Source organism: Falco peregrinus, chromosome 8 (genome assembly GCF_023634155.1).
Source record: "Falco peregrinus isolate bFalPer1 chromosome 8, bFalPer1.pri, whole genome shotgun sequence".
Lineage (NCBI taxonomy): Eukaryota > Metazoa > Chordata > Aves > Falconiformes > Falconidae > Falco > Falco peregrinus.
In genome coordinates, this window is record NC_073728.1 from 27,553,338 (window position 1) to 27,575,547 (window position 22,210).

The 22,210-nt window shown below is 49.3% G+C and overlaps 1 protein-coding gene across 2 annotated transcripts in view; it reads left to right on the forward strand.

Annotated features, from left to right (window-relative positions):
• The window catches only part of MARCHF4 (membrane associated ring-CH-type finger 4), a 119,350-nt gene that overhangs the window by 74,179 nt on the left and 22,961 nt on the right, over positions 1 to 22,210 (forward strand). For both annotated transcript variants that reach the window (XM_055813013.1, XM_027787149.2), the window contains exon 3: positions 7,731 to 7,923. In XM_055813013.1, coding sequence (XP_055668988.1) covers positions 7,731 to 7,923 — 193 coding nt within the window. The remainder of the gene's footprint in view (positions 1 to 7,730; positions 7,924 to 22,210) is intronic.

Consider the following 22,210-nt stretch of genomic DNA (forward strand, 5'->3'; position numbering starts at 1 on the left):
CTAGGGGGAAGGAATAAGACTGCCTGCTCTCTGCAAGTCCCTACAGTTCCTGATTCAATTTGCCTTGTGCCGTGGGTGGAGAGATCAGTAGTTTCATCCCAAACCCCAGACCCAGGGTGTTTTAATTTCCTGGCTCTGGTAACAGAGCAGATTGATACACAGGAGGAGCGATGTGGACAAAGCAGCATTTGTTTGTTTCTTGAAAGCTGGTCCATGAGTGCCCTAATGCTCAGATTAGGGGTGCAATCCTGAGCAGCACTGAAGGTCTGTGGGTGCAGATTTGTGAGTGCATATGTAGCCAGCACTGCCTTTAATGAATAACCTCCAAATGTTTCCAGAGACTCAGGGCAACAGGTCAGCGATTTTCCTCCTGCTCCTCACTCAGCTAAAACTTGTTGGAGCTATCCACAGACAAGCTCCCCTCCCACACACACAGTTCAAAAGCCTGTGCAAAGCATTGCTCTTTCTGGGCTCCTGTGTTAGAAAGGGGCCTGATCTGCTGGCCTTTGCCATCAACACAAAAACTGAGTGGCAGGAGCAGCTGAGTTAGAGAGCTCAGCTCCAGGAGTGAGTGTCCCAGAGGACCGTGCAAAACCTGGGCTCAGAGGCTTTGTGTTGCTGGCATAGCTTTCACAGCACTTCTTGCAGAAGCACTGGGAGATTTGGAGGGTGGAAAGAAGCAACTGGAGTGAAAAGCCACTTGATCTGGAATAAATAGATTTACAGCTGTGTGCCCGGGTGTCCTGACTGGTGCCAGTACAAAGGCATTTCTGGGAAGCAGACGCTACACTACACTAGTACGTGAAATCCCATGGGAAGTGGCTGATGTACCAGGCCTGGACTTCCCACGAGGACTAAGAGCTCAAGCCCCTCATAACCCATCACCATGCATGTCTCTTTCCTCAGCGGCTCTCACCAGCCTCTGATGCTGGGAAAGGGAGGCAGAAAGGACCCAGGGGCTGCGATGCCCTGACACTATGTGCCATAACGTCTCGCAGCACGTACAGGCAGGAAGAGCATCCTTTCTGCTTGGTATTCACCCCACATGTGGATAACAGGGGGCACCTGGACATACAAGCATGTCTCCAAAAGTAAAGTAATAGTCCCTGGCCTTTCTTCTCCAGGGTCTGCTGGAAATTCTGCCCAGCTTTATTCTTACTAGAAAGCTCTGAATTTCTCAAGGACAGATTCTTGAGTGCAAAAGCTGTAGGAAGTAATAGTTGTCTGTTTATTCCAGACAAACTGTAACACAGGCAAGGACCACACAGACCTCACCCTGTCAAATGAAACCTGTTTGGGTGATGCTCTGAGCCTGGCTAGATTTTGATGAGCCATGTGGCCTACCTAGCCCCTGTGTCCTCTCCTATGACAGACCACTGGGAAGCCAAACCCAGGCAGCTGGCAGGTCCTGGGGTCCCTGAAGCATGTCCAGTTGGTCTGAGCAGAGCAGCACACCCAACACCCACATGTTCTCTGGGATCTGCATGTTTCTCTGCCCATTTTGACATCTGCTGGGCATTTTTTGGAGTGCCTAGGAGCACAACATGGGCCAGATGTGTGTGGAGAGTTGTGGTATGGGCGGAGAAGTTGCAGCTGAGGGAACATGGTTCATGCATAATTAACACAGACTCCTTCCAGCCTTCAGGCTGTTATGATGCCTCATACCAGAAAGAGGCCTTTAGTCTGGTATTTTGGCAGAATTAACCTCTATAAATTAATACCACCTACCCCCATCCCTGGATTGCAAGCATTTAAAAGTGAAAGCCTTAAAAGTAAAAAGCTACACTGCAAACCCACAGAGACTGGGGGTTTAAGGGTTTTGAACAACATGAGAGGTGTCCGGCCAAGCAGCAGCTGGGCAGCAAATAAGCAAAAATATCCCACCAGCTGTGAGCAGCCAGAAGATCCAGAGCTTTTGTCTGACCACCCATCCATCCTCCTGATCTCCACTCTGCCAGTCACCGAGATAGAAGTCATGGGCATGGAGGCTTTAATTGCTCCTCTCCATTATGATATTTGTGCAAAGCCCATGACTTTGAAAAGGCCCTGAAAACACAGAGTTTCAGAAGCATGTAATAGTACTGCAGACACCCTGGTGCTGATGCATAGTGGACTAAGTACCTGCCATGATGGGACTTTGCAGTGAGTTTCATCTATACAGCTCCTTTGTACCTTCTCCTGAACCACATCCACTCTGATTTTAGCAAATCAAAAATCTGTTTGAACTAACCTTCCCAGACCTACAACTGCCTGCAGCCTCAGTGAGTTCAGCTCTGCTTTACAGTCATTACCTCTGACTCTTCCTGTATCGAGGGTTGTTTCAGCTCCAAAAATCCTCAGTTATCCAGTGCTGGGGTTGGGATCCAGTCCCAGTTCTTTTCCAGCTCTATTTTGACTGTGGTGATGCTCCCTTAAGAGCTGATGAGTGCTTGTTTACATGGCCTCTTCATCAGGCCACCCACACCTGCAAGAAAAGTGGCTGAGGTGCCCAGGTGTTTGAACTTCAGCGTGAGCTAAAAAGCTTGAGGCAAGTTCACTGATGTTTACTCGTTGTCCCAACTTGCTGAATCACCTGTGTTGAGTATGAACTTGGCTGGTCCCTGCTGAGCTCCAGCTGTAAGCAATGGGTGCAATCACAGCAAGAGATACTTCATGGCCTGTGCCTCGTAGCAGGGGCTTTGTAGGATACCCATACTGTAGCCTGACTCTTATCAGATGCTTTGGCACGTGGGGGAGAGGGGGTTCATTACTGCACGCTTCCATTGCATGGCCCTATTGGGCCCTCCTTCCACCTTGTTGCCTTTCCAGTATCTGAATAAGTGACAGCATCTGTAAATGTGCAGCAGGAAAGCTCTCACAGCAGTGGCATAACTTCGCTTGGTGAATTTATAAAAAGAAAAGCCATCCTCGAACAGATAATCGAGGAGGATGGCCAGGGCTTTAGGACACCAGTGAGGAGAGCGCCAGACTGAAGCAGTGCTGGGAATGGTCCACTCCAACCTTCTGGGAAAAACCTCTGCTTGCTTGTGATCCTGGGTCTGAAAATTAAATTGCTGACTAGCACAGCTCAGGATGTTAATGATATGTACTAAGGGGACTTGTCAGATACAGCAATAAAAATAAACTGAACTGCCTGAGGCAGGCATGGGGGAGCTCTCAGAGGAGTGTAGGAAGGCTTTCCCAGTAAGCAAGTCTTCTTTGCAAGCTGCTGCAGTAAGACATAGATACCTTCTGCAGGCAAATATCTGCCTTGGATCTGCTCATGTTAGTGCTTGGGAGCCTTTGGAGACTGCTGGTGCCAAGGAAAGTGAAATACAGATCATACCTTTAATACTATAGTAATGACATTATTAATCTGTGTTACATTAGCAGTGGGAGTTTTCACTCACAAGCCTCTGAGCAGAAGCACTGAAGCAAACAAGGAAACAGGTTTGTCCCAAGTACAACACGTAGGTTATGAAACAGTGCAAGAGAACAAGAGTGACATGACTGGCCGGCACCAGTCCCAGCTTGGACCGTGGCTAAGGTCATCACAAATGTCAGACCTGGGCTTCTAAGAAGCCCTTTCTGAGGCATCTTTGTTGCAGAGCTTTGCAATTTGGGGGAAATGGGGAAATGGCTAAAATCAGTCCAAGAGAGCTTGGTGTTTTGCATGTGCACATCTGGGTGGTGTGCCAAAGCACTCAACCAAGGGGGATAGTAGCAGAGCTCAGACAGACAGCTCCTGAGTGAATGAGGACATTTCTTCAGAATGGTCTGGAGGGATGGAGACCTTTTTCCAGCACAAGTGGCAAGCCATCGCAGAGAGCTGCTTGGGCACACTGTGAAGCCATTGTAAGCCCAGAGCTCACAAAGCTGCTCCTGTTATCCTGCAGAAGCCTTTAAAGCTTTCTGGTCCCACCAGGTCCTTAGTTCTGCCCTGTTTAGTGCTGGCAGAGCATTCATAGAGCTTTCTACCTGCCTAAAGGTCACATTCCTGATTGACAACCTGGATGATCTGCCAGTTATTAAAGGTGCACTTCAGTACAGCTCAGCGGCTACCTGGAACTCAACAGTCATTATCAGATGAGGAAAAAAGGGCTCAGTGTTAGGTTTCTCCCCACAAGGTGGGATTGCTTGACCCTGTGACCTTGCTAGAGTTTGAACATTTGAGCTGGAGATTTGGAGGGAGGGGACTGTGTCTGCAGCCAGGCATTCAAAGAGCTTTGGGGGTTTCAGACATGCCAGTAAAGGGATTCTGCAGCATTGCCGAGACCTTTCTTTGCAGCTCTAGTAGTGACCCAAGGACAATAGGGTCATCTACTAAATCCCTGGTCTGTTGGCCGTAATGGTGGAGAGGGTTAGGAAAATGGGCGATATTTTAAGGGCTGTTACAAAATTTGAGAGGCACAGTGTGGTGATTGAGGCAGGCTCCTGAGGCCACCAGTGCAGGGACACATCAGGCCCAGCTCCTGCAGCTGAAATTCATCAGCACATTCCACCTCTGAACAGCTCTTCGACCCTTCTGTCTGTGCTTTCACTGAGTAATATGCTTTATCTTCTGTCTCACCCTTTTTTTCTCTGTACAAACCTCATACCCTAAGATGTGTAGCAAAATAGAATTAAAAGATGAAAAATAATGACTGTGGTTATTGGTGGCTCGGGCTAGATGTGGGATGCCAAACTGCAGTTCTCAGAGTTGCCAGAGAGGAAATACAACATTTATTACTTTTTTTTTTTTTTTCCTGGAAAATATTAAATTCTTCTGCAAGCTGGTTATTTTCCTCAGTGTTCAGCTCTGACCCATTTACCTCCTTGCCAGAGGGTAATCACACCCCAGTGCCACCTCCTAAACAGAGTCAGGACTGCTGCTGTGTGTGTCACTGCCACTTAGTGCCAGATGCCGGGGGAGAGTCCCCTACCCCCTGGCACAGCTGATGGACTCCAGCCTCTTCATTATCACCGAAGTGAACCTCCTGGAAGCTGCCGCCAGCTGAGCAGCATCAGGCAGCGTCCCTGCCTGTGCTTCAGCCTCTCTGTTCCCAGCTGAAGGGAGCGGGGTTTGAAGGTTGCATTTAGGTGTAACTTCTCTGTGCTCTGAGCCCCATCCCCTTTGACAGTGTGTTTAGCCCTGCACCTAAGCCTCCCTGTCTCTGCAAAGCAGCGGTGCTGGGTGTAGGTGGCTGCTAGCTGTAGAAAACAGCTCCTTCTTCTTTTCCTGTCTTTAATTGCTGCCTTGGAAGAACCTGTTGCCACCACAGGCCTTGCAGTGTGCCAGACAGATGGTGAGGAGCCAGTCCATTACCTCCTCTTGAGAGAGAAATGATGCAGAATGATTTGTCTGGCACAGGCACACGCAGGTCAGCGTGGGAGACCTACAGTAAAACCTTTTGCATGGAGCACCAGGCTCTCTGCACTCCCACCCCTCAGCATTTGCCAGAGTGACTGGAAGAGGAGATGAGATCCGGGGAAAGCTGCAGGGGTGAAAGTGCAACCCCACACACATATTCAACCTCCCTCCCCACCACATGCCTCTAGCCCTGGACCTCCGAGCTGACAGCACCAGTTGCAGATTTGTCCTGCATCTGCTTATGGTGCTGCTGAGAATGAAGCTGAAGAGCTGATGGGAGGACAGCATAGCTGTTGATCCGTCCCTCAGAACCCAGTTCTGGGGGCAATGGGTGCTGGGTGGCTTTGCTCTGTATTATGTTAGGAGAGGAGCTGCACAGCGGTGCATCTCCTGTGGACTCCAGCACCCCTGCGTCTAGCCTTGACTCGTTGCGACTGGCACCACCAAGCTTCCAGCACTAAGAGGAGGGCTGTTCACTACCTCAACTTCTTTGTGGCACAAAGGGGCCACTTGTGTGGCTGGATTTGGTGCAGGCGTGGAGCAGGTCAGGCTACGGCAGAGTGGGAACAAGCTGCTGAAGAGATCACCGAGTGTTCCCAGTGCTCGGTGTTTGCCTTTGGCTGCGCCAGCTGCTGGAGTGGACGGCAGGAAGGGGACTGGGGATAGCGGAGCCCAGGAGGGGGACTGGGGTTAGCTGAGCCAAGTCCTGCTTCAGCAGGGAACAAGCTCTCTCTCTGCTCAGCAGCCTTATGGCCATCTACTCTGTGGCCAGTGATGAAATAAGCTGGTACTGCTTACCTCATGGATGCTGCACATCCCTGATATATGGTTTGAGGGCTGCCTGCCCTTGCAGGATGTAAGCCAAGGAGCAAGGCTGGCAGAGGCAGATGCTTCAGCTCACCTCTGAGCCAAGCCAGGCAATCTCCTTCCAGTTGCAACCCACAGTCCTCAGTCTCAGGCTGAAGCTCCTGTCTGTTCCTCTCCGAAGGCAGCCCTTTGCAGGAGAGTGCATTCAGTTCAGGTGTTTGGTCATTGGACTGGTAGCAATGCCATGCATGCCTGTACCAGCTCAAGTCACCTGTTGTCCTTCTTGCCCTTCAATCAGGGTTCAAAGTCCTCCCTGCCTCCCAAAAAGCACTGGTAACTCCCGGCTGGCCTGAGCATTAAAGGGGGACCCAGCAACTGAACTCCTTTCTTACCCTGCGAAAGGATGGACCAAGGCTTGATGGGTGACCCCGCTGTCCCAGGATATGTCTGACAAGCATGCAGGGTACCGAGGGCTCGCCAGAGATGCCGCTTCACAGGGACACTGGATTTGGGCTGAATCCAAGCTAAACATTTTCAATTCCTCTGAATCCTCTATACCTGCAGGAGGTTGAAATCCGCCTTTATTTATCCTTCTGCCAGTCCCACTGAGATTTCAAGGGCATGTATCTCACAGCTAAAGGTGGCCTATATACTTCTGTGCCAGGAGAGGCTGTCTTTCCCCAGCCTGTTTACGTGCCTGATTTCTCATTTGCAGGAGGGGCTACAGGCCATGCGCCCAAGTCTTGTTAAAGAAAGCAATTTCTGCTCTTGCTTTTTACAGGGCAGCTCTCTCTGCAGTGTAAATCTGAGTGGGGACATTTTATGCTGGCTGACAGAAAGGAATCTGGGCTTAGGATATTTATACCATAGCTTATACAAAGCTATTTGACATAGTGAATGGATTTGGGGGAGTTATTTCTATTTTTTTCTTCTGAGGAAGAAGCGTTGACGTTTACCTTGGAACACAGCCTAAACGTGTCATCACCTAAAGGCAGGGTGTCCTGACCACAGCAACTTGTGTTGTTTGTAGCAAGTTTTGTGGGAAGTGCATTGCTGCTGCGAGATCCTACCTAGTGCTGTGATCCTGTCAGATCTCACAAGTGGCAAAGAGCCAGCTCATGGGAGGCCTCCAAAGGAAAGCTTGGCTCTCTGAGACACTTCTTTTCATGGTAATAGGATGCCTCAGCTGAGGACGCTGCCTGGCCTCTGTTTGAGGTAGCAACTGAATATGTCCTGGTTTGTGGTGGCCACCACAGACCTACTTTCGTGGGGATGTTATTTTTGGTGTCTTGCCCCCAGCCTGTCCTGCCTCCTTCAGGTCTCTGTGCTTTCCTGGTGAGATGCAGGATTCCTCTCCATTGCTTCTTCACCAATGCTGTCAGGAAACGTGGGGCCATGCACTGTTGAACAACTGCCATGCTCCACCCCAGATATGGACCAGGTAAAAGCACCTATGCTCACAGGTGCTCTTTGAGATCTCCAAACCACCACAATGATGTAAAACAGCAGTGTGCCCCAAGTAACTAATCTCTCCTCTTTTTTCTTCCTCCTTCCCCCTTGTCCCCTCTCCTCTCCCTGTTGCCTTCCCTTGCAGTGGCAGGCCATCTCTCTGACAGTCATTGAGAAGGTTCAGATAGCAGCGGCCATCCTGGGTTCCCTCTTTCTCATCGCCAGTATCTCGTGGCTCATCTGGTCGACCTTCAGTCCTTCGGCCAAATGGCAACGCCAGGACCTGCTCTTCCAGATCTGCTATGGAATGTACGGCTTCATGGACATTGTCTGTATAGGTGGGTGATCGTATCTCACGGCATGGCTGAGGTCACCCGTCTGCTCACTCATGGAGGGGAGCAGGAGATGGTGTGGAGAGCTGGCTGGTACAGCTCAGCTTGGGTTGAGCATCCCTGGCTTTTCCTCCTCTTTACTTTCACGGCACCTCTTTTTACAGTCCTCTCTGCTCATCTGGGCAACCCCAGAGTGTCTCCTTGGCTGGGCTGGCAGAGGGACCTGCAGCAACCCCAGAGAGAAAGAAAACTCTTTTCAAAGCAAGAAGAGGGTGAGGAGGTGTGGGGGAGGCTGGGGAGTGTAAGGCTTTTGAAAAACTCCTTCCTTTCTGGAATAGCTAATTTAGGGACTACCTCGTGGCTGGGTATGGCAGGGTCTCTCCACATGCAACTCCTTGGCTCTCCAGCCCAGCCTCTCTGCCAGGCAGGGTTGGCTGCCCCATCTTTGACCCACCCTGGTGCTGCAAGTCCCAACCAGCCCAGGTCATGCCCCTGTGTGGGTAGAGTCACTCCTGAGGCAAGGAGCCCCAGTTCAGCCCTCAGGAGGAGTAGAACAGACTGTATCACAGAGCAGCAGTTGGTGAAACTGGGGTACAGGAGTAAAATAAACCCAGTGGCAGGAAGAGAGGTCTGGACCACACATCCTCGTATCCGGGTTCAAAAGGCTCTTGGTTTCAGCATCCTTCCCAGCACAGGACTTGGGCCTGCTGAAGCCCAGGCCTACTCCTCCCACTGTTGCCACTACTGTGCTAACGAGATGCAGGCTTGGTCTGCAGAGATCATCCTGCTCCTTCACGAGGTGCTGGTGGAGCTACCACATCTCTCCAGGAACAAAGGGTGGCAGACGGGGTGAAAGAGAGATGGGCAGCACCCACATGTTGGCACAGTAGCCACTGGTGACATCCTTTTGCTGGTGGAACTGAGAGTGGAAAAAATTATCCGTGTGTGTGGTGTGCGTTTGTGTCGCCTTGTCAGCAGAGGACAGAAGTGGAGAGCCCTGGCCTGAGTGGACGTCAGTAACATGATTAACTGGCTTTGATAAAGCTTCAAGAGCTGAGGGGAACTGATTAGCTCATCTGTCAATAGGAGCTAAATCCTCCCACATGGCAGAGAGCAAAGCATGCCAGCCATGAACTGAAAGGGAAATGGGCAGGCAGATTCAGATTTGAGGTTCTTTGTTTCCTTCTTATTAATTTTTTTAAGAGTCTGGCCTCTATTTCTCTTTTTCACCTTCTCTGAGGGGGAAAAAAGCCCCTTTGCATCTCCACTGATTTAAGCTTAATGCCCTAGGCTGGGAGCTTTGATTTTTTCCAGCCAAAGAGCAAGCAACCATCCTGTTCCCAGGAACATTCCAGAGTCATAGCTTGGGGCAGCCCCTCGTCTCACAGTCCTCCCTGTGCAGCTGGCAGTCCTGGTGGGCCAGACGTGCTGGCTTTCCCACAAACTCCAAAGCAAGTGGGAAGCATTACAGATGCAGTGAGTTAACACGGCTGCATGTGGCTTCTCTTGCCCAGCACCTCAGAGACTACCCAGAGATGGCTCCACTTGTGCTGTGTGCAGCACGTCTGCCTGTGCTGCCAGGCAGCCTACCCATGCTCAACCAGGAGAGATGATGTTCTGGACCATGTGAGCCTTTCTATAATCTCCCTAGAAAAGCTCATACGTGCATGCAGCCAGCCCTCTGCCCCTGCCACGCTCCAGCATAAAACTCGCTCGTGTTGTGCATCAGTACCCTTTGCAATACCAGCTGCTGCTGCTGCTCCCAAGCCTGCAGTGGAGGGGAAAGGAGCTCTGAGCGATGCTAGCTGAGATCTGGTGTTCACTGTCCTCCCTGCCTCCTCCTCCTCCTCATTCTCTTCTTTCTCTGCCCATGTTGAACCAAATGACAAACAAAGTCTTCATGGGGAGCTGTGATGCAGTCAGGTCTCTCCTCTGACCAGCCCTGCTGATTTCAGGGGACTGCACCAGCACTAGCCAAAAGGCTGGTCTGTCCCATGGAGAGCTCAGGCCAGCAGAAGGGGCTGATCAAAGGGAACTTGTGACTGGGTTTAATTCTTCATTCATTATAGCTTTGCTGTAATGCTATAGACGCAGTGATGCCAGCTTCCTAGAGGACTCCCAGTGAGTTCCTCACTGTGGAACCGCTATTCTTCCTCTCTTATCCTTCTCCCAAACCTTGCAGCCTCGCGCAGGGTCTTTGATCGCAGCCAGGTGAAGCCAGCTTCGGAGGTTCAGAGTTCTGCTCTTGACTGCCAGCATGGCCCGAAGCCTCTTGTTACTCCTCCCTGGGCTTTAGTTCCACTTCTGCAGGTTCAGGATAAAACCTCTCATGGATAATTGCAGTGACAACTGTTCCTGAAATACCAGGGTGCTGTCTGTGCATTTTGGTGTCTCGCCCTTCGCAGGCCAGCCCTTTTTCCCCTTTTGCTTTCAAGCCTATGGGTGCGTAGGAGAGATTTAGGAACTAAGAAATGCTCAGTGATGGGGAAAGAGCAGGACATAAAGTTGCATTCAGTTCTACCACACTTGCTTTTTTCAGCTAAAGGAACACACACATTGCCTGTGCTTTGTTTGGTAACAGACTGGGCAGCCTGAGCCAGCAGAATGTTATACTGTAGGTTCTGTGCTAATTGTATGCATTCCAATTGTTCCTTCCCGCAGTTTGACCCCAAGTTTTGCTTTCTCTGGCAGAGGAGCAGAGGTTTGAAGGCAAGGTATTTATTAAAAAGCAGATGTGCTGAAGCAGAGCTCCTCTGTAGTTCCTGCCAGTTTCTACTATAGTTGTCCTTGGATGCCTCATGTGCATTGAATAGCCAGTGACATTTGTCCAGGAGTCCAGTTTACACACCCTGTCACTGGAGGTGCTCAGCAGGACGCTTTCACTGGCACCATAGAGTCTCACAGCTGGAGAAGACACCAAATCTGCAGAGATCCTGACTATCGTCAGGCAGGGAATACACACCTGGTCAGCAACTGCCCAGCTGTTTTGTGTGATCTCCTCTCTATCAAGTCACCAAGGGATTTAGGTAGCAATTTGCCAAGACAGAAGTATCTGTCTCAATTTGCATGTGCAATCCCATGGCAGCACTGGTCTTTCCAATGTGGAATCAAAGGTGAGGGCACGAGTGTTCACTTGCACATATAGCTCCCTAGGCACAGATAATTTGGTTGTTGTTACCCTCACTTGAGCTGTGCTTGATCTGAAATAGTCAGATCATCTCCAAGGTGAGCTCTCAAAATACGGCTGTTAACTCAGAGACAATTGATGGATGCATCAAAATCCAGGGGTCTTAGGTCTGGCCCTCAGCCACTCACATTCTGTAACACATGAGTTTTCTTTGGACTCTGCTAGATACTAACATGTTCCACAAAAACAGCTGTAAGGGACAGACACCATTTGCTACCCCTTCACCTACCATGGAAACAAACCCACAACCACAGTAAAATAAATCTGCTCCTCACGACCAGCAGGACAGATGGTATGGCCCCAAGTACCAGAAGCTATGTCCATCTGGGCAAGATGTGCAAGATGGTCTTCCAATATTGTTCTTCCCCTTGCTCTCAGGCATCTAACAAGAGGGCAGGAAGCACGGGAAAGGATTGCTTGAGATTTGTGGGAGTCACCTATACTGGATGGTTTTTTAAGAACCCGTTAGAAAACATATGTCAAGAACAGGTTGTGGAGAGATGATCCCAGTCTGTGAAGGAGGAACAGACTAAACGCTTCTTGATATCCAGCCAGCCCCAACGTTTTTTATTCTGATCTCTGTCTGTTTCATGTGTGCTATCTCTGGTCATGTCTGTAAGGACAGATATGAGAGCTGGATTAAACTAGAAGCTGGTAATGGTGCCAGCATAGGTATTGCTCTGCTATGAAGCCATCTACAACACAGACATTTGAGATCAGCAACCAGGAAGTGAATGAAAAGTGAGATGGGGACTGCTCGTTTGATTAACTGCTCTCTCCATGGGTCCATGAGAGGTAAATCCAGAAAGCTGGCGTAGAGAGTGATTAGCAGAAATGTGGTTATCGAAATGCAGAGATAAATGGAGTGAGCCTTCATAGGCCTGAGTTACTGAGTCGGGAGAGAGGCAGCTTGGAGCTGGGCTGTAAATCCTGAGAGATACCTGCCTGTTAATTAAGTGACAGCCCTTGGAGGGGGAAGGAAGGGGTTGCCTCTCTGTCAAGGTGCAATTAGGGAAAGTCAGCGTTTGTAGATTAAGGTGTCATTTGGGGTCAGGAGGGCAGGAAACCATCTCCTGTTAAACAAGGAGGAATTCTGCCAGCTAATGAAAGCATGTCACAGTCTAGGCTCAGGCATCACCGGCTCGGCTCCAGGGGCGAAGTGTGCCTCAGCCAAGGCGCCAGCAGGCTGTGCGCAGGCTGCCGCTGCTACGGCTGGCGTGTCCGTCCCGTTCGTGCTCGCCAGGGGTATATCCCTGTGATTGGCATGTGGGGGGCGTTTATCCCCAGCGATGCAAAAGCAATCCGATCTGCCTCGCCCTGGATCACTGTCTGGTGGGGCTGTTGCTTTGTCCATGCCCACCCGCTCCTTGCTCTCTGACTCACCCTGCCTTGGTGCTCACAGCGGTGCACTTTCACAAGCACTAAATCCTCGTGAACTTTGAAGCTTTTCCCTGGCTTTCCTTGGCAGCCAGTCCCTGAGGGTATTTGCCTTCACAACAGTAACTGCACTGCAGCTCAATAGCACAAGAGACAGGCAAAGCAGGACCATTCATCCTGCCAACGATTTTTGTTGGCACACCATGGCAATCCATTACAGATCAGGAAGTGTGTGCCCGCTGTTTTTAATCCCAGCTGCCAGCAAGAATAATCAAAAGCATCCAGCACGTCTGATGGCATCTCAGCACAACCGTAGGTAATAACATAAGAAATCAATAGCCAATTAAAACTGATCCGCAGCATTTGATCTTTCATAGTGCAATGGGAACAATAATTAATGGCGCTTCCTTAAGACAGTCACAATGCAAGCTTCCTGCCAAGACTAATGTGGTTTCCTTTTAAATGAGCTTTGCTTCCTAGAGGAAATGCCAGGCTGAGCACCTGAGCACCTAAGCCTTAGGGAGATACGCAGAAGTCTCTGTGCCCTTCAGCTTAGTGCACTGCTTGCCACACTGTTCATGCACTTCTCGCCCATTTTGCCTGTAAACTGGAGCTTCCAGGAGCTAACTGGAGTGACCAGATCCAGGCCCTATCATCAGAGCAGGGAGCTGGGATAAAGTCAGGCAGCCAGTTTGGGTTTTTTTGCACTGAGTCCCCGTTTGCATACTTTCAGCCATAATGTGCACGCTCGAAAAATCACTGAGCAAATAATTGATTTATCAGCTGTAAAGCAGGGTGTGGAGACAGGAACGGTCCCCACAGGGCACGTCTCGGGGCTCTTGATCCAGCTGGGCAGGGAGCATCCCTGAGAGCAGTTGCTGAGGGCCCTGTACCTGGGCTAGCAGCGGGAGGAGTGGCGCTGTGCAGCTGGTGTGCTGACTGACTTCTTGGCCACTATCCAGGAAGAGCTGATGCTCAGCAAAGTCGAGACATGCTGCCCCTCCATTCCTGAAAGATGGGACCTATTTTTATCTAATGCTGCATTGATTATTCAGTACGAGAGCAGAGTGGGCCAGCTGGCATGCGTGCATGTGTGCTGCTTTCACCAGCGGGCATTTCTGCAGAGGCTCAATGCGCCTGCTGAACTCCAGGGCAGCCCTGGCAGCTCTCCGCAGAACGAGCATGCCGCTGCTGAGCAAAGAGCCACGGGGTCTGGCCCTGGCTCTGAGCCCCCTCCCTTTCTGCAGGGAAGGAGCTTGGCTGCCAGCACCCTCAGAGCGGCACCTGGCCTTTCACACGTGTCCTTTCAGCTCCGCACTTTTCACCACATCTATCTCCATGCAGTTTCCCACTGTCGCAACAGGGCTCTGGAGGTGTATTTTGTCATGAATAACCATATGGTGCTCTCTGCTCCAGTGGATCAATGTGTTTAGCATTTAATGAGGGCAACATAATTAATATTTTCTGAGGGAGAAAAGAAATCCTTTTGCCTTGTGAACTGCATCTTGTGCTTTCAAGGGTGATATGTTATAATCAGAATGATGCTTCCCTGTCACTAAACCCCGTGCTGAAATCAAATACGTGGTGTCCCTGGGTTAAACTCCATCCATGGGCAGAGGCAGAGACACTCACCTGCCTGTCACAGCTTCTATGCTACGGCAGGAGATTCCCTCGTAGTCAGCTGGTAGGATCTCCCACACCAGCTGCATAAATCGTGCTATCTAGTAAATGATGGAAAAAGTCCTCAGCTCTGTGCCAGGCTGTGTTTTTCCAACTGCCTTCTGTGCCATCGCTCCTCCTACTACAGCCTCCATCCTTGCAGACACATTACTCCTGGAGGTGGAAGGCTGTGGTCCATGGCATGCTGCTGTGGCCGTAGCAAGAGAAGCCACCTCCACAGTCAAAGATGAGGTTGCAGGGTGTTCATCCCCGTGCATAGTGAGTGAGGCTGCCTTTGGTGTGTCCCCAGCTCTGTAGGGAGCCAGAAGCAGAGGTAAAAAGATATTAACATGAAGCTACATTAATCCAGCTCTGGGATTGCTTCTTAAAGTAGTGACTGATAAAAAGTTCTTTTCTGGAGAAAGTAGGAGGGATGGCTATGTATTAACTGAGCCATTTTCCAGACCCAGATACAACAGTCTGAAAGCAAGAATACTGCAAACAGGCCCATGGGCAAAAGTTGCTAAACTTAAATTGCTAAACTTACTCTGCCTGGAAGTTACTCCCTTAAGCAGTGCTTTTATTCCTGAACCAAAACCCACTGATGGTAGCCACAGCCTGAATACCCATACCACCATGCTGTGTTTAGCAGAAGTTGTTCAATAAGATTAAGTAACACCAAGAATCCTGTGCCCAGCAGTCCAGCCAGTACTTTATGTTCACGGAAGAAGTCCAGGCAGCAAACAAACCCACAGCAATGACATTCAGGCAGGACCGGTGAGGAGCGGGCACTCATCACTACCTGCTGAATGCAGAAAAGCCTGAAGAGCTGAAGGTCCAGGCATTTGCTATGCCAGGTGGGACAATTCACTCTGCTCAGCCATGGCCACATCATGGACCTCTCTGTGTCCTACAAGGCTCTTCTCCAGACCTTTGCTGCAGGCTTAGCCACTCTCAGTTCCTTTCACTGCTTGCATTCTTGGCAGCTCAGCACTGACGGATCCCATAGGTGTGTATGAAGCCTTATCTGCCCCTTTCAGCCTACATCAGCATTGACTCAGCTGGGCATCGCAACCCCTAAATGTCTTCAGCTCTGGTGGAAGAAACATGCATACCCAGAGCAGGAAGGCAAGAGTTTTTCCCTCCCAGAGATCCTAGCTAGTAACAGATCAGAAATGACAGACACTTGTCCTCTTGGCTTCTACCACCTTCCTTAATTTTGAATAGTGACTCTGTGTGAGAGGTGAAGACCTTTGCAGGGGAGAAAGTGGGACGAGACATGCAGGGACGCTGTAGGGGAGCAGAGAGGAGAGGCCACAACACCCAAGGTGGAAGGCTCCTGAAAATCTCACAGAAATCCTGGAGTCTGCAGTGAAAGATTTTGCACAGCTCTGGAGGACAAAGCAGCCAAACACAGGCTGCACCATGGCGTGTCCTAGGGACACGTCTATCACAACAAAAGGCTGGCCAAAGAGCACCATCAGCACCTTCTGCCTCATGTCCTTGGGATGCCTTCCTACATGGCAGAGGGGAAAGATGCCCACATCTCACTCCAACAAGGGAGCAGAAGCAATTGCAGCGCACATGCTGACATGCCATTTCAGAGGCACTCCCAGGTCCATTAACTTAGCTTATGTGCCCTACATTATCCTGGGGATGCTCTGCTACGGGTGATCTGTGCTCACCTTTATGTGTCTCCTAACTGGTCCCTATTCCTCTTAGTGGAAGAGTACTGGAGTGGCTGGAGCAGTCTGGAGGACTTGGGCGCAGACAGAACCTGCATCCCTTAGAAAACAAAAAACTGTGAAACTATTCCCATTTTTTTTTCTTACAGAATTTAATTTGCTAATAAAAGCAGAGAGGGAGGCACTAGTTCTACCTTCAATAAGCAGATGTCATGTTTTGATCATTATTGAACAAAGCATTTTGATTTAGCATTTAGAGATGACTGCTCATGCTGAGTATTCTAGATTCAGTGTCAGAACTGGAATACAACATTTTCAAAAAATTCAAGTCCAAACGAAACATTCTTACCTGTCTGGAATTATGTATGTATTCTTCCATTCTGAGGGACTTCTTCAAGTCTCACTCCAAGCCATTGTGAAGCCAGACTTCCAAAGCCTACACAAAACAGCGCTGTTGTCCAGCTCTGCCTTTAAAGAAATGTCCCAGGGACGGCTGAGGATCCAGCAGGACTGCACAGGCAGCGCTTTGGTCGAAGTAACATTAGTTATGGGATAGGAAGGTTCAGGACCCAGACCTGGAGAGCTGACTGCTGTGGTACAAGCACAGTGAATTGGAAGCCACGTGCTTTTTCTCTCCTCACCATGAGTCCTCACCTCTGTGGACTTCTGTCAGGGAAAGTCTGGAAACCTCAAGGTTGAAAAGACCCATAAGATCACCCAGAGACAAGGGCGTGCATTTGGCCAGTGCTTTGTTCAATCTAGTTTGAAATGATTATTTATTCCCTTCTTTCAAGGACCTGAGAGTATCTGTCATGCACACAACAGGTGTCTTTCACCTCTTGTGCACAAAGTCTTTTCAAAATGCAGGGTGTTAGCTGTCATCTCCATTTTAAATTTGGGGGCAAAAGGCACCAAAAGGATCTATATAATCCTAGCTACAAACCAAGGAGGGGAAATTTTAAGAGAGCCAGGGGGTATATGGATAATGTTTCCAAGCCCTGTCCCTCTTACGCAGGCAGAGTTATGGGTAGACTCACAAGCAGGGAATGCTGCTGGAGATGCATGACTCACAAGCAAGGCTGTTCTGCCTATGGAGCTCCCATTTTTATTTATTTATTTGCTTTTTCCAAGATTATTGCTGCCTGCATAACTAGAGAGTACTCTTTAATCCTCTGCTTTATTGTGTGCTGTGAATTAAATGCCACAGGAGTACAAGAGCCCTTAAGGGCACAACATCCATTTTGCTGTAGCTGTCCTCAGCCAGCTGAGTTTACAGGAGTGCTTTTGTTTATGGCTTATCTATTGCCAGAGTGAGGATTTCTCTGGGTTTTATTTTACCTGGTTTTGCTGTTATTTCTCATTTTGGATTTTTTGTCCCAGTTTTGAGGCAGGATGTAAAAGTGCTAGTCTGGGCAGGGCAGGAGAAAGCTGTGGTGGTTGATTGTTCATATGCTTACAGCTGAGAATACTGCAGCATTTCTCGAGCAATGGTGTTGCTGTGTGCAGTTCCCGGGGTCAGCCCAGCTCCTCTGTCACAGACGGCAGCCTCCAGACAGCTGATGCTGTTTTCCCATTGCAAACAAACCATGTGGGAGTGCTGAACGAAAAGGAATTTCCTGTCCCTTGGATACCTCCTATCAGCGCCTTAATTTTGCCAGTCTTTCCTCAGCTTGGGCCTTACCAGCTCAGACCTTCAGGGCCCAGCCCACGTGCACGTGTTGTAGAGGAGTGTGTGGGTGGGCAGAGGACATGGCTGAGAGTGGCTGCCCTGGAATGAAGGCAGCACCTCGCACAGGAGCCGGAATCTACCTTGCAGCCATAAAAGTTCCCCAAATGCTCCTACAACATACTGACCCCAGCTCCCAGCAGCTCCACAAGCCCCATGACAGGCACTCCTACCTGTCCTCTCAATTCATCTCACTGGATAAAGCACTCCTCCTTCCCCAGCTACAAATGCCATGTATGTGGGATGGACTGCTCCTGCTTCCAAGAGGAACCCCTAGCATCCTGTGTGCACAGGAATCACTGCCGCATACTTGTGTTACATGAACTCATGATGTGCTGCAGCGTCACAACCTGGAAATTGCCTCCTGCCATAGAGCTCAGCAGCTTCCTGTGAACTCACAGTGCTGCCTGGAGGAGGGATGTGCTGGCTGTCATGCCAAGCACGCCTATCAGGAATAAAAGAGCTGCCTCCTTTCCCCGGCCCCCACGCTCTGTCCTAGTGTGGCAGGTGGCAAGGTCTGCCATGACTGCTCGCCTGGTGGAACAGCAGCTGTGGGGACCCTCTGAGATGCCAGCACACTGGATCCATCTCCCACCCAGCAGGGCTCTTGCTGATTCTGCGGGCAGGTGTTAATGGCTGCAGAGAGCTTGGGGTGTAGCATAATGACCCACCCAGATGGGACCTGCTGCTCCCCTTGCAGCCAGATGGAGCAGAGCAAGCAGGGAAGAAGGGCTCTTGCTGCCTTTGTGGGGGGTCCTGGCCTGCCTGGGGCTGAGGAAGCTTTAAGGAAGAGCTGTCCTTGAACCCCAGCTTACAGAGGAGGAGACAAGCTGTAGTAAACACAAGACTTGCTGGTTAGTCAGCAGTTGAAGGCCTGGGGACCAGTCTGTTCTGTTAACGACCCCAGATGGAAGAATGCATATATGCATAAAATACCTCCCCAAGACAGCTGGGAGCAGCTTTTCTGCATACAGTGGTGGGGGCTCTGCCCCAGCCATGGAGGTCTCACCCTTTGAGGAGCTCTGTTTCAGTTTTGCTAGAATTGTGGCCTCTGTGGCTCGAGGAGATCCAAGCACAGCATACACATTGCTGTGAAAGCTGCCTGCCACTGGAGCCCCATTACAGCAAATGCACTTAAAGGGTGCTGAGCAGAAGAAGGGGTGTTTTGTCTTCCCCAGACCCATAGGCTCCATGATGGCACATCATCCAGTGATCAACAGCGCTTAACAGGGTCCAGGAGTGCAGCCATCCCAGTTCTGCTGAGCCAAAACACAGTCCATATTAAAATACAGATAATCAGTTCTTTGGATATTAAAAAATGTGCATGGAGAATGATGGATAAGAAAATGCCTGATTATAATCAGCTAATTATTTTTTCTATACGCTAAGCATTCACTCGAGCTCTAATCATTACGAATACATTTTCAATTTATACTATACTATACGTCATTCAATGCTGGTGATTGCTAAGCTTGCACACCCTCCTTGTATAGTTCCAGAATTATTTAGAGTAGACCTTTGCTAGATGTCTTGTGGACCAGAGACATCCTGCTCACTGGTCCAGGTCATGCAACTACCATAAATATCTAAAACGCAGCACCAGCAGTTCCAGGTCACCCGTTACCTGAACTCCTGTATGCAGGGTAGAGTGCTCACTAAGCTTTTGAAACATTCTGGGGACAAAATTTATATTTTGGAAGGTGTAGGTGACAGTTATGAAGGAGACTATACTTTCTATTTCGTTTCACCAGAAAGCAAAGAATCTCTGAAAATCTGAACATAGCAGCAGTTTGTATGAAAAGTGACTGTGGGATGAAAGCATTCCTGAGCTGGAGAAAAGTGTGATGTGAGGATAATGGACTCCAGAAAAGCAGCAGCAGCCTCAGGGGAGCAGAGCGGGGAGCTCTCTTGGGAAGGAAATCTGAAGGATGAAAGAGCTGCAAACGGCTCGTGGCTGCCAAAAGGGATGATACTAAAGGCACAACAGCAAACTGTGCCTGTGCAGGGGAAGCTCAGAGGCGTGGGAAGGGAGCACCGAGGCTGCATTCGGAGCTCTTTGAGGACCCCAAATCAGAAGCTGCGATCACACAAAAGGCAGAAAGAAGAGCCTGCAACTAATGAAAAGTCTCTAGAAATCACATGGGCGTGGGGAGCTATCAGAGCTGAAGCCCAGGATGACCATCCAGATATACAAAAGGCAACAAGAAATGGCTCCATAAGCATATGTAAAGTAAGAAGAAGGACAAGGCAAATCTTCAGAGCTCAAATACTATTTGATGCCAACAGGGCCGAAGAATTAAATGTTGCCTTTGTTTCAGTCTTCAAAACTTAACTAAAATAATTTTAATGAGGAGAAAGGAGCCCAGGGCAGAATCAGAAAAGAACAGACTCAAAAATATTCAAATGAGTTAGCTCTGTCCTTGTCAGCATGTCCTAGTGAACTTCAGAGGAAGCTGCAGGAGCCGTCTCTGACCCATGAGCATTTCACCATCAGGAACCTGGGGAGGATGCAGGAGTGCCAGGCAGCTGGGGAAATGCAAGCAAAGTACCTAGCTTTAAATATAATCTCTGTCATTAAAGAAGACAGGAACTGAGGATCAAGGAAATGAAGGGCAAATCACCTTAAGTGATTCATAGAAAGATATTAGAATAATTTCTTAGCCAGCCAATTGATGAGCAGAGGAGGATAACCCTGTCTAATTTGGGAGGGTAACTGTCCTAGTGACTAAGGAGAAAGCAGACAGTTCGATATGCCGTGACTTGGGCAATGCTTTTGGTACTTCACCTTAAGAGTCTCCTAAACAAGCCAAAGAAATGTGGTCTGGATTAAGTAACACAGATAGATAACACAGGTGTTATTTAGATTAGATATCACAGGTGTACAGCCCATCGAGAAGCTGCTTTCTCAGTAGCTGTCAGTGGTGTACATAAACTGGAAACACGTTTCAAGCACAACTGTTTTGGACTCTGCTCTCTTCAGTGTTTTTATTAATGGCTTAGATAATGAAATAGCAAGTGCTGTTATAAGATTCAAAGACGACGCCAAACTTGGAAAGGCTGCAAGCACTTTGAAGGATCAGATCAGCATTTGAAATGATCATGGCAAATAGGAGAAATCAACAAGATGGAACTGAATATAAGAGAAGTGCAAAGTGCTACCCTTAGGAAGGAGAAAACAGAATCACACACACAAGCTGGACAAGGCAGTCACAGTGCTGAAGATAGCAATTCTGTGACATATCACTTTCTTTCATCAGGGTATCAAAAGGAAGGTGGGGTGTACAGTGCTGATTCTGCACCTCTCTGCTCTGGGGGCTGCACCCTCCTGGGGAGTTCACTTGCAGAAAAAGGGCAACAAAGTTAAGACGTTCTGAAGATGATGGACAGGAGTGAGGAGAGGGAGGGCATTACCTGATTCTCCACCTGGCCAAATCTGATGTTCACATCTCCCCTCCCAAAACAGCCCGAGTACAGAGTCCCACTGGTGCCATGACATTACTTTCAATTACAACTACTTCTCCCCACTTCTTGGTTCACCCTCTTCCCCATTGCCTGCAGAGCACAGCTCTGTGACCTTGAGTCTCAGCCACTGGAGGATTTAAAGATGCTAGGTTGTTTAAAGAACTTGTCATGTTAGCTGGAACTGACCCTGTCACAACATTGAGGGATGCCAGATGCTAGCTGCCCCTTTCCCAGCCCATTTCCCCCACAATGTTCCTCTGGCTTTCTGAAAAGCAGTATGGATTGGAAGGGTCCAGTGGGAGCTCGATGACTCATGTCCCACGTACTGTGAGATATTTGCAAAGCTGGGGCGAGGCAGAGATTCGTGGTTATTTCGAAAGTGCTTTCTGGAATGGAGCAATCTCATGGTGACTATGAGAATTTGAAAAGTGGCGGGGCAGCCTAACTTGAGTGGAACACGGAGCACAGAGCAAAAGTCAGTACGCTACTGTACTGCACTATAGAAACCTATGGCTAGGGAACATAATGGTTACAGAAGGAACAAAAGAGACCATCTGTGGGTAGGTATGGCCCCTGCAGTGTGCAGAGCCCATCAGGGAAACTTCGCTCTCCTGGCTTTGTTTTTATACCTTTCCTTGTACTGTTTGCCACTGCTAGAGGCAGGATGCTGTAAGAGACAGACCCCTTGTCTGAACCAATGCAGCCACTTTTCTGCTCTTCGGTTAAGATAAAAGGCAGCTAAGGATAGCGCAGATAGGATGAGATTAAGGCAAAGAGATAAGAGAGGGCTGAGCTGCTGGAGCTTTGGTAACAAAAGTGGGGGAATTTGAGATTGCCACAAAAGATTAAAGTATTCACAGAAAGGGAGGGAAAGGTTTGTGTATGCAGTGATGCCAATAAAGAGAAAGCCCAGCAATGACCCTGTTATCTCCCAGGAGGATTGGTTTACCTTGGCCTGAGCCATGCTGCTGTGCATGCAAACATTAAGCTTTGATCACAGCTGCCATAATCTTCCCCTGACACCCAGCAATGAGAGCAACAGAAACAGGCTAAAGCATGGCAGCTATCTGGTTGAGGTGAAACCGCATTTGGAAAGGAAACCAAAGGGGGAAACTACTGCTGAAGGTGGAAACAAGAGGTGACAGCTCAGGTGGCAGGACAGGGGCTTTATAAGAAGCAGGACAGAGTAACTGGCTG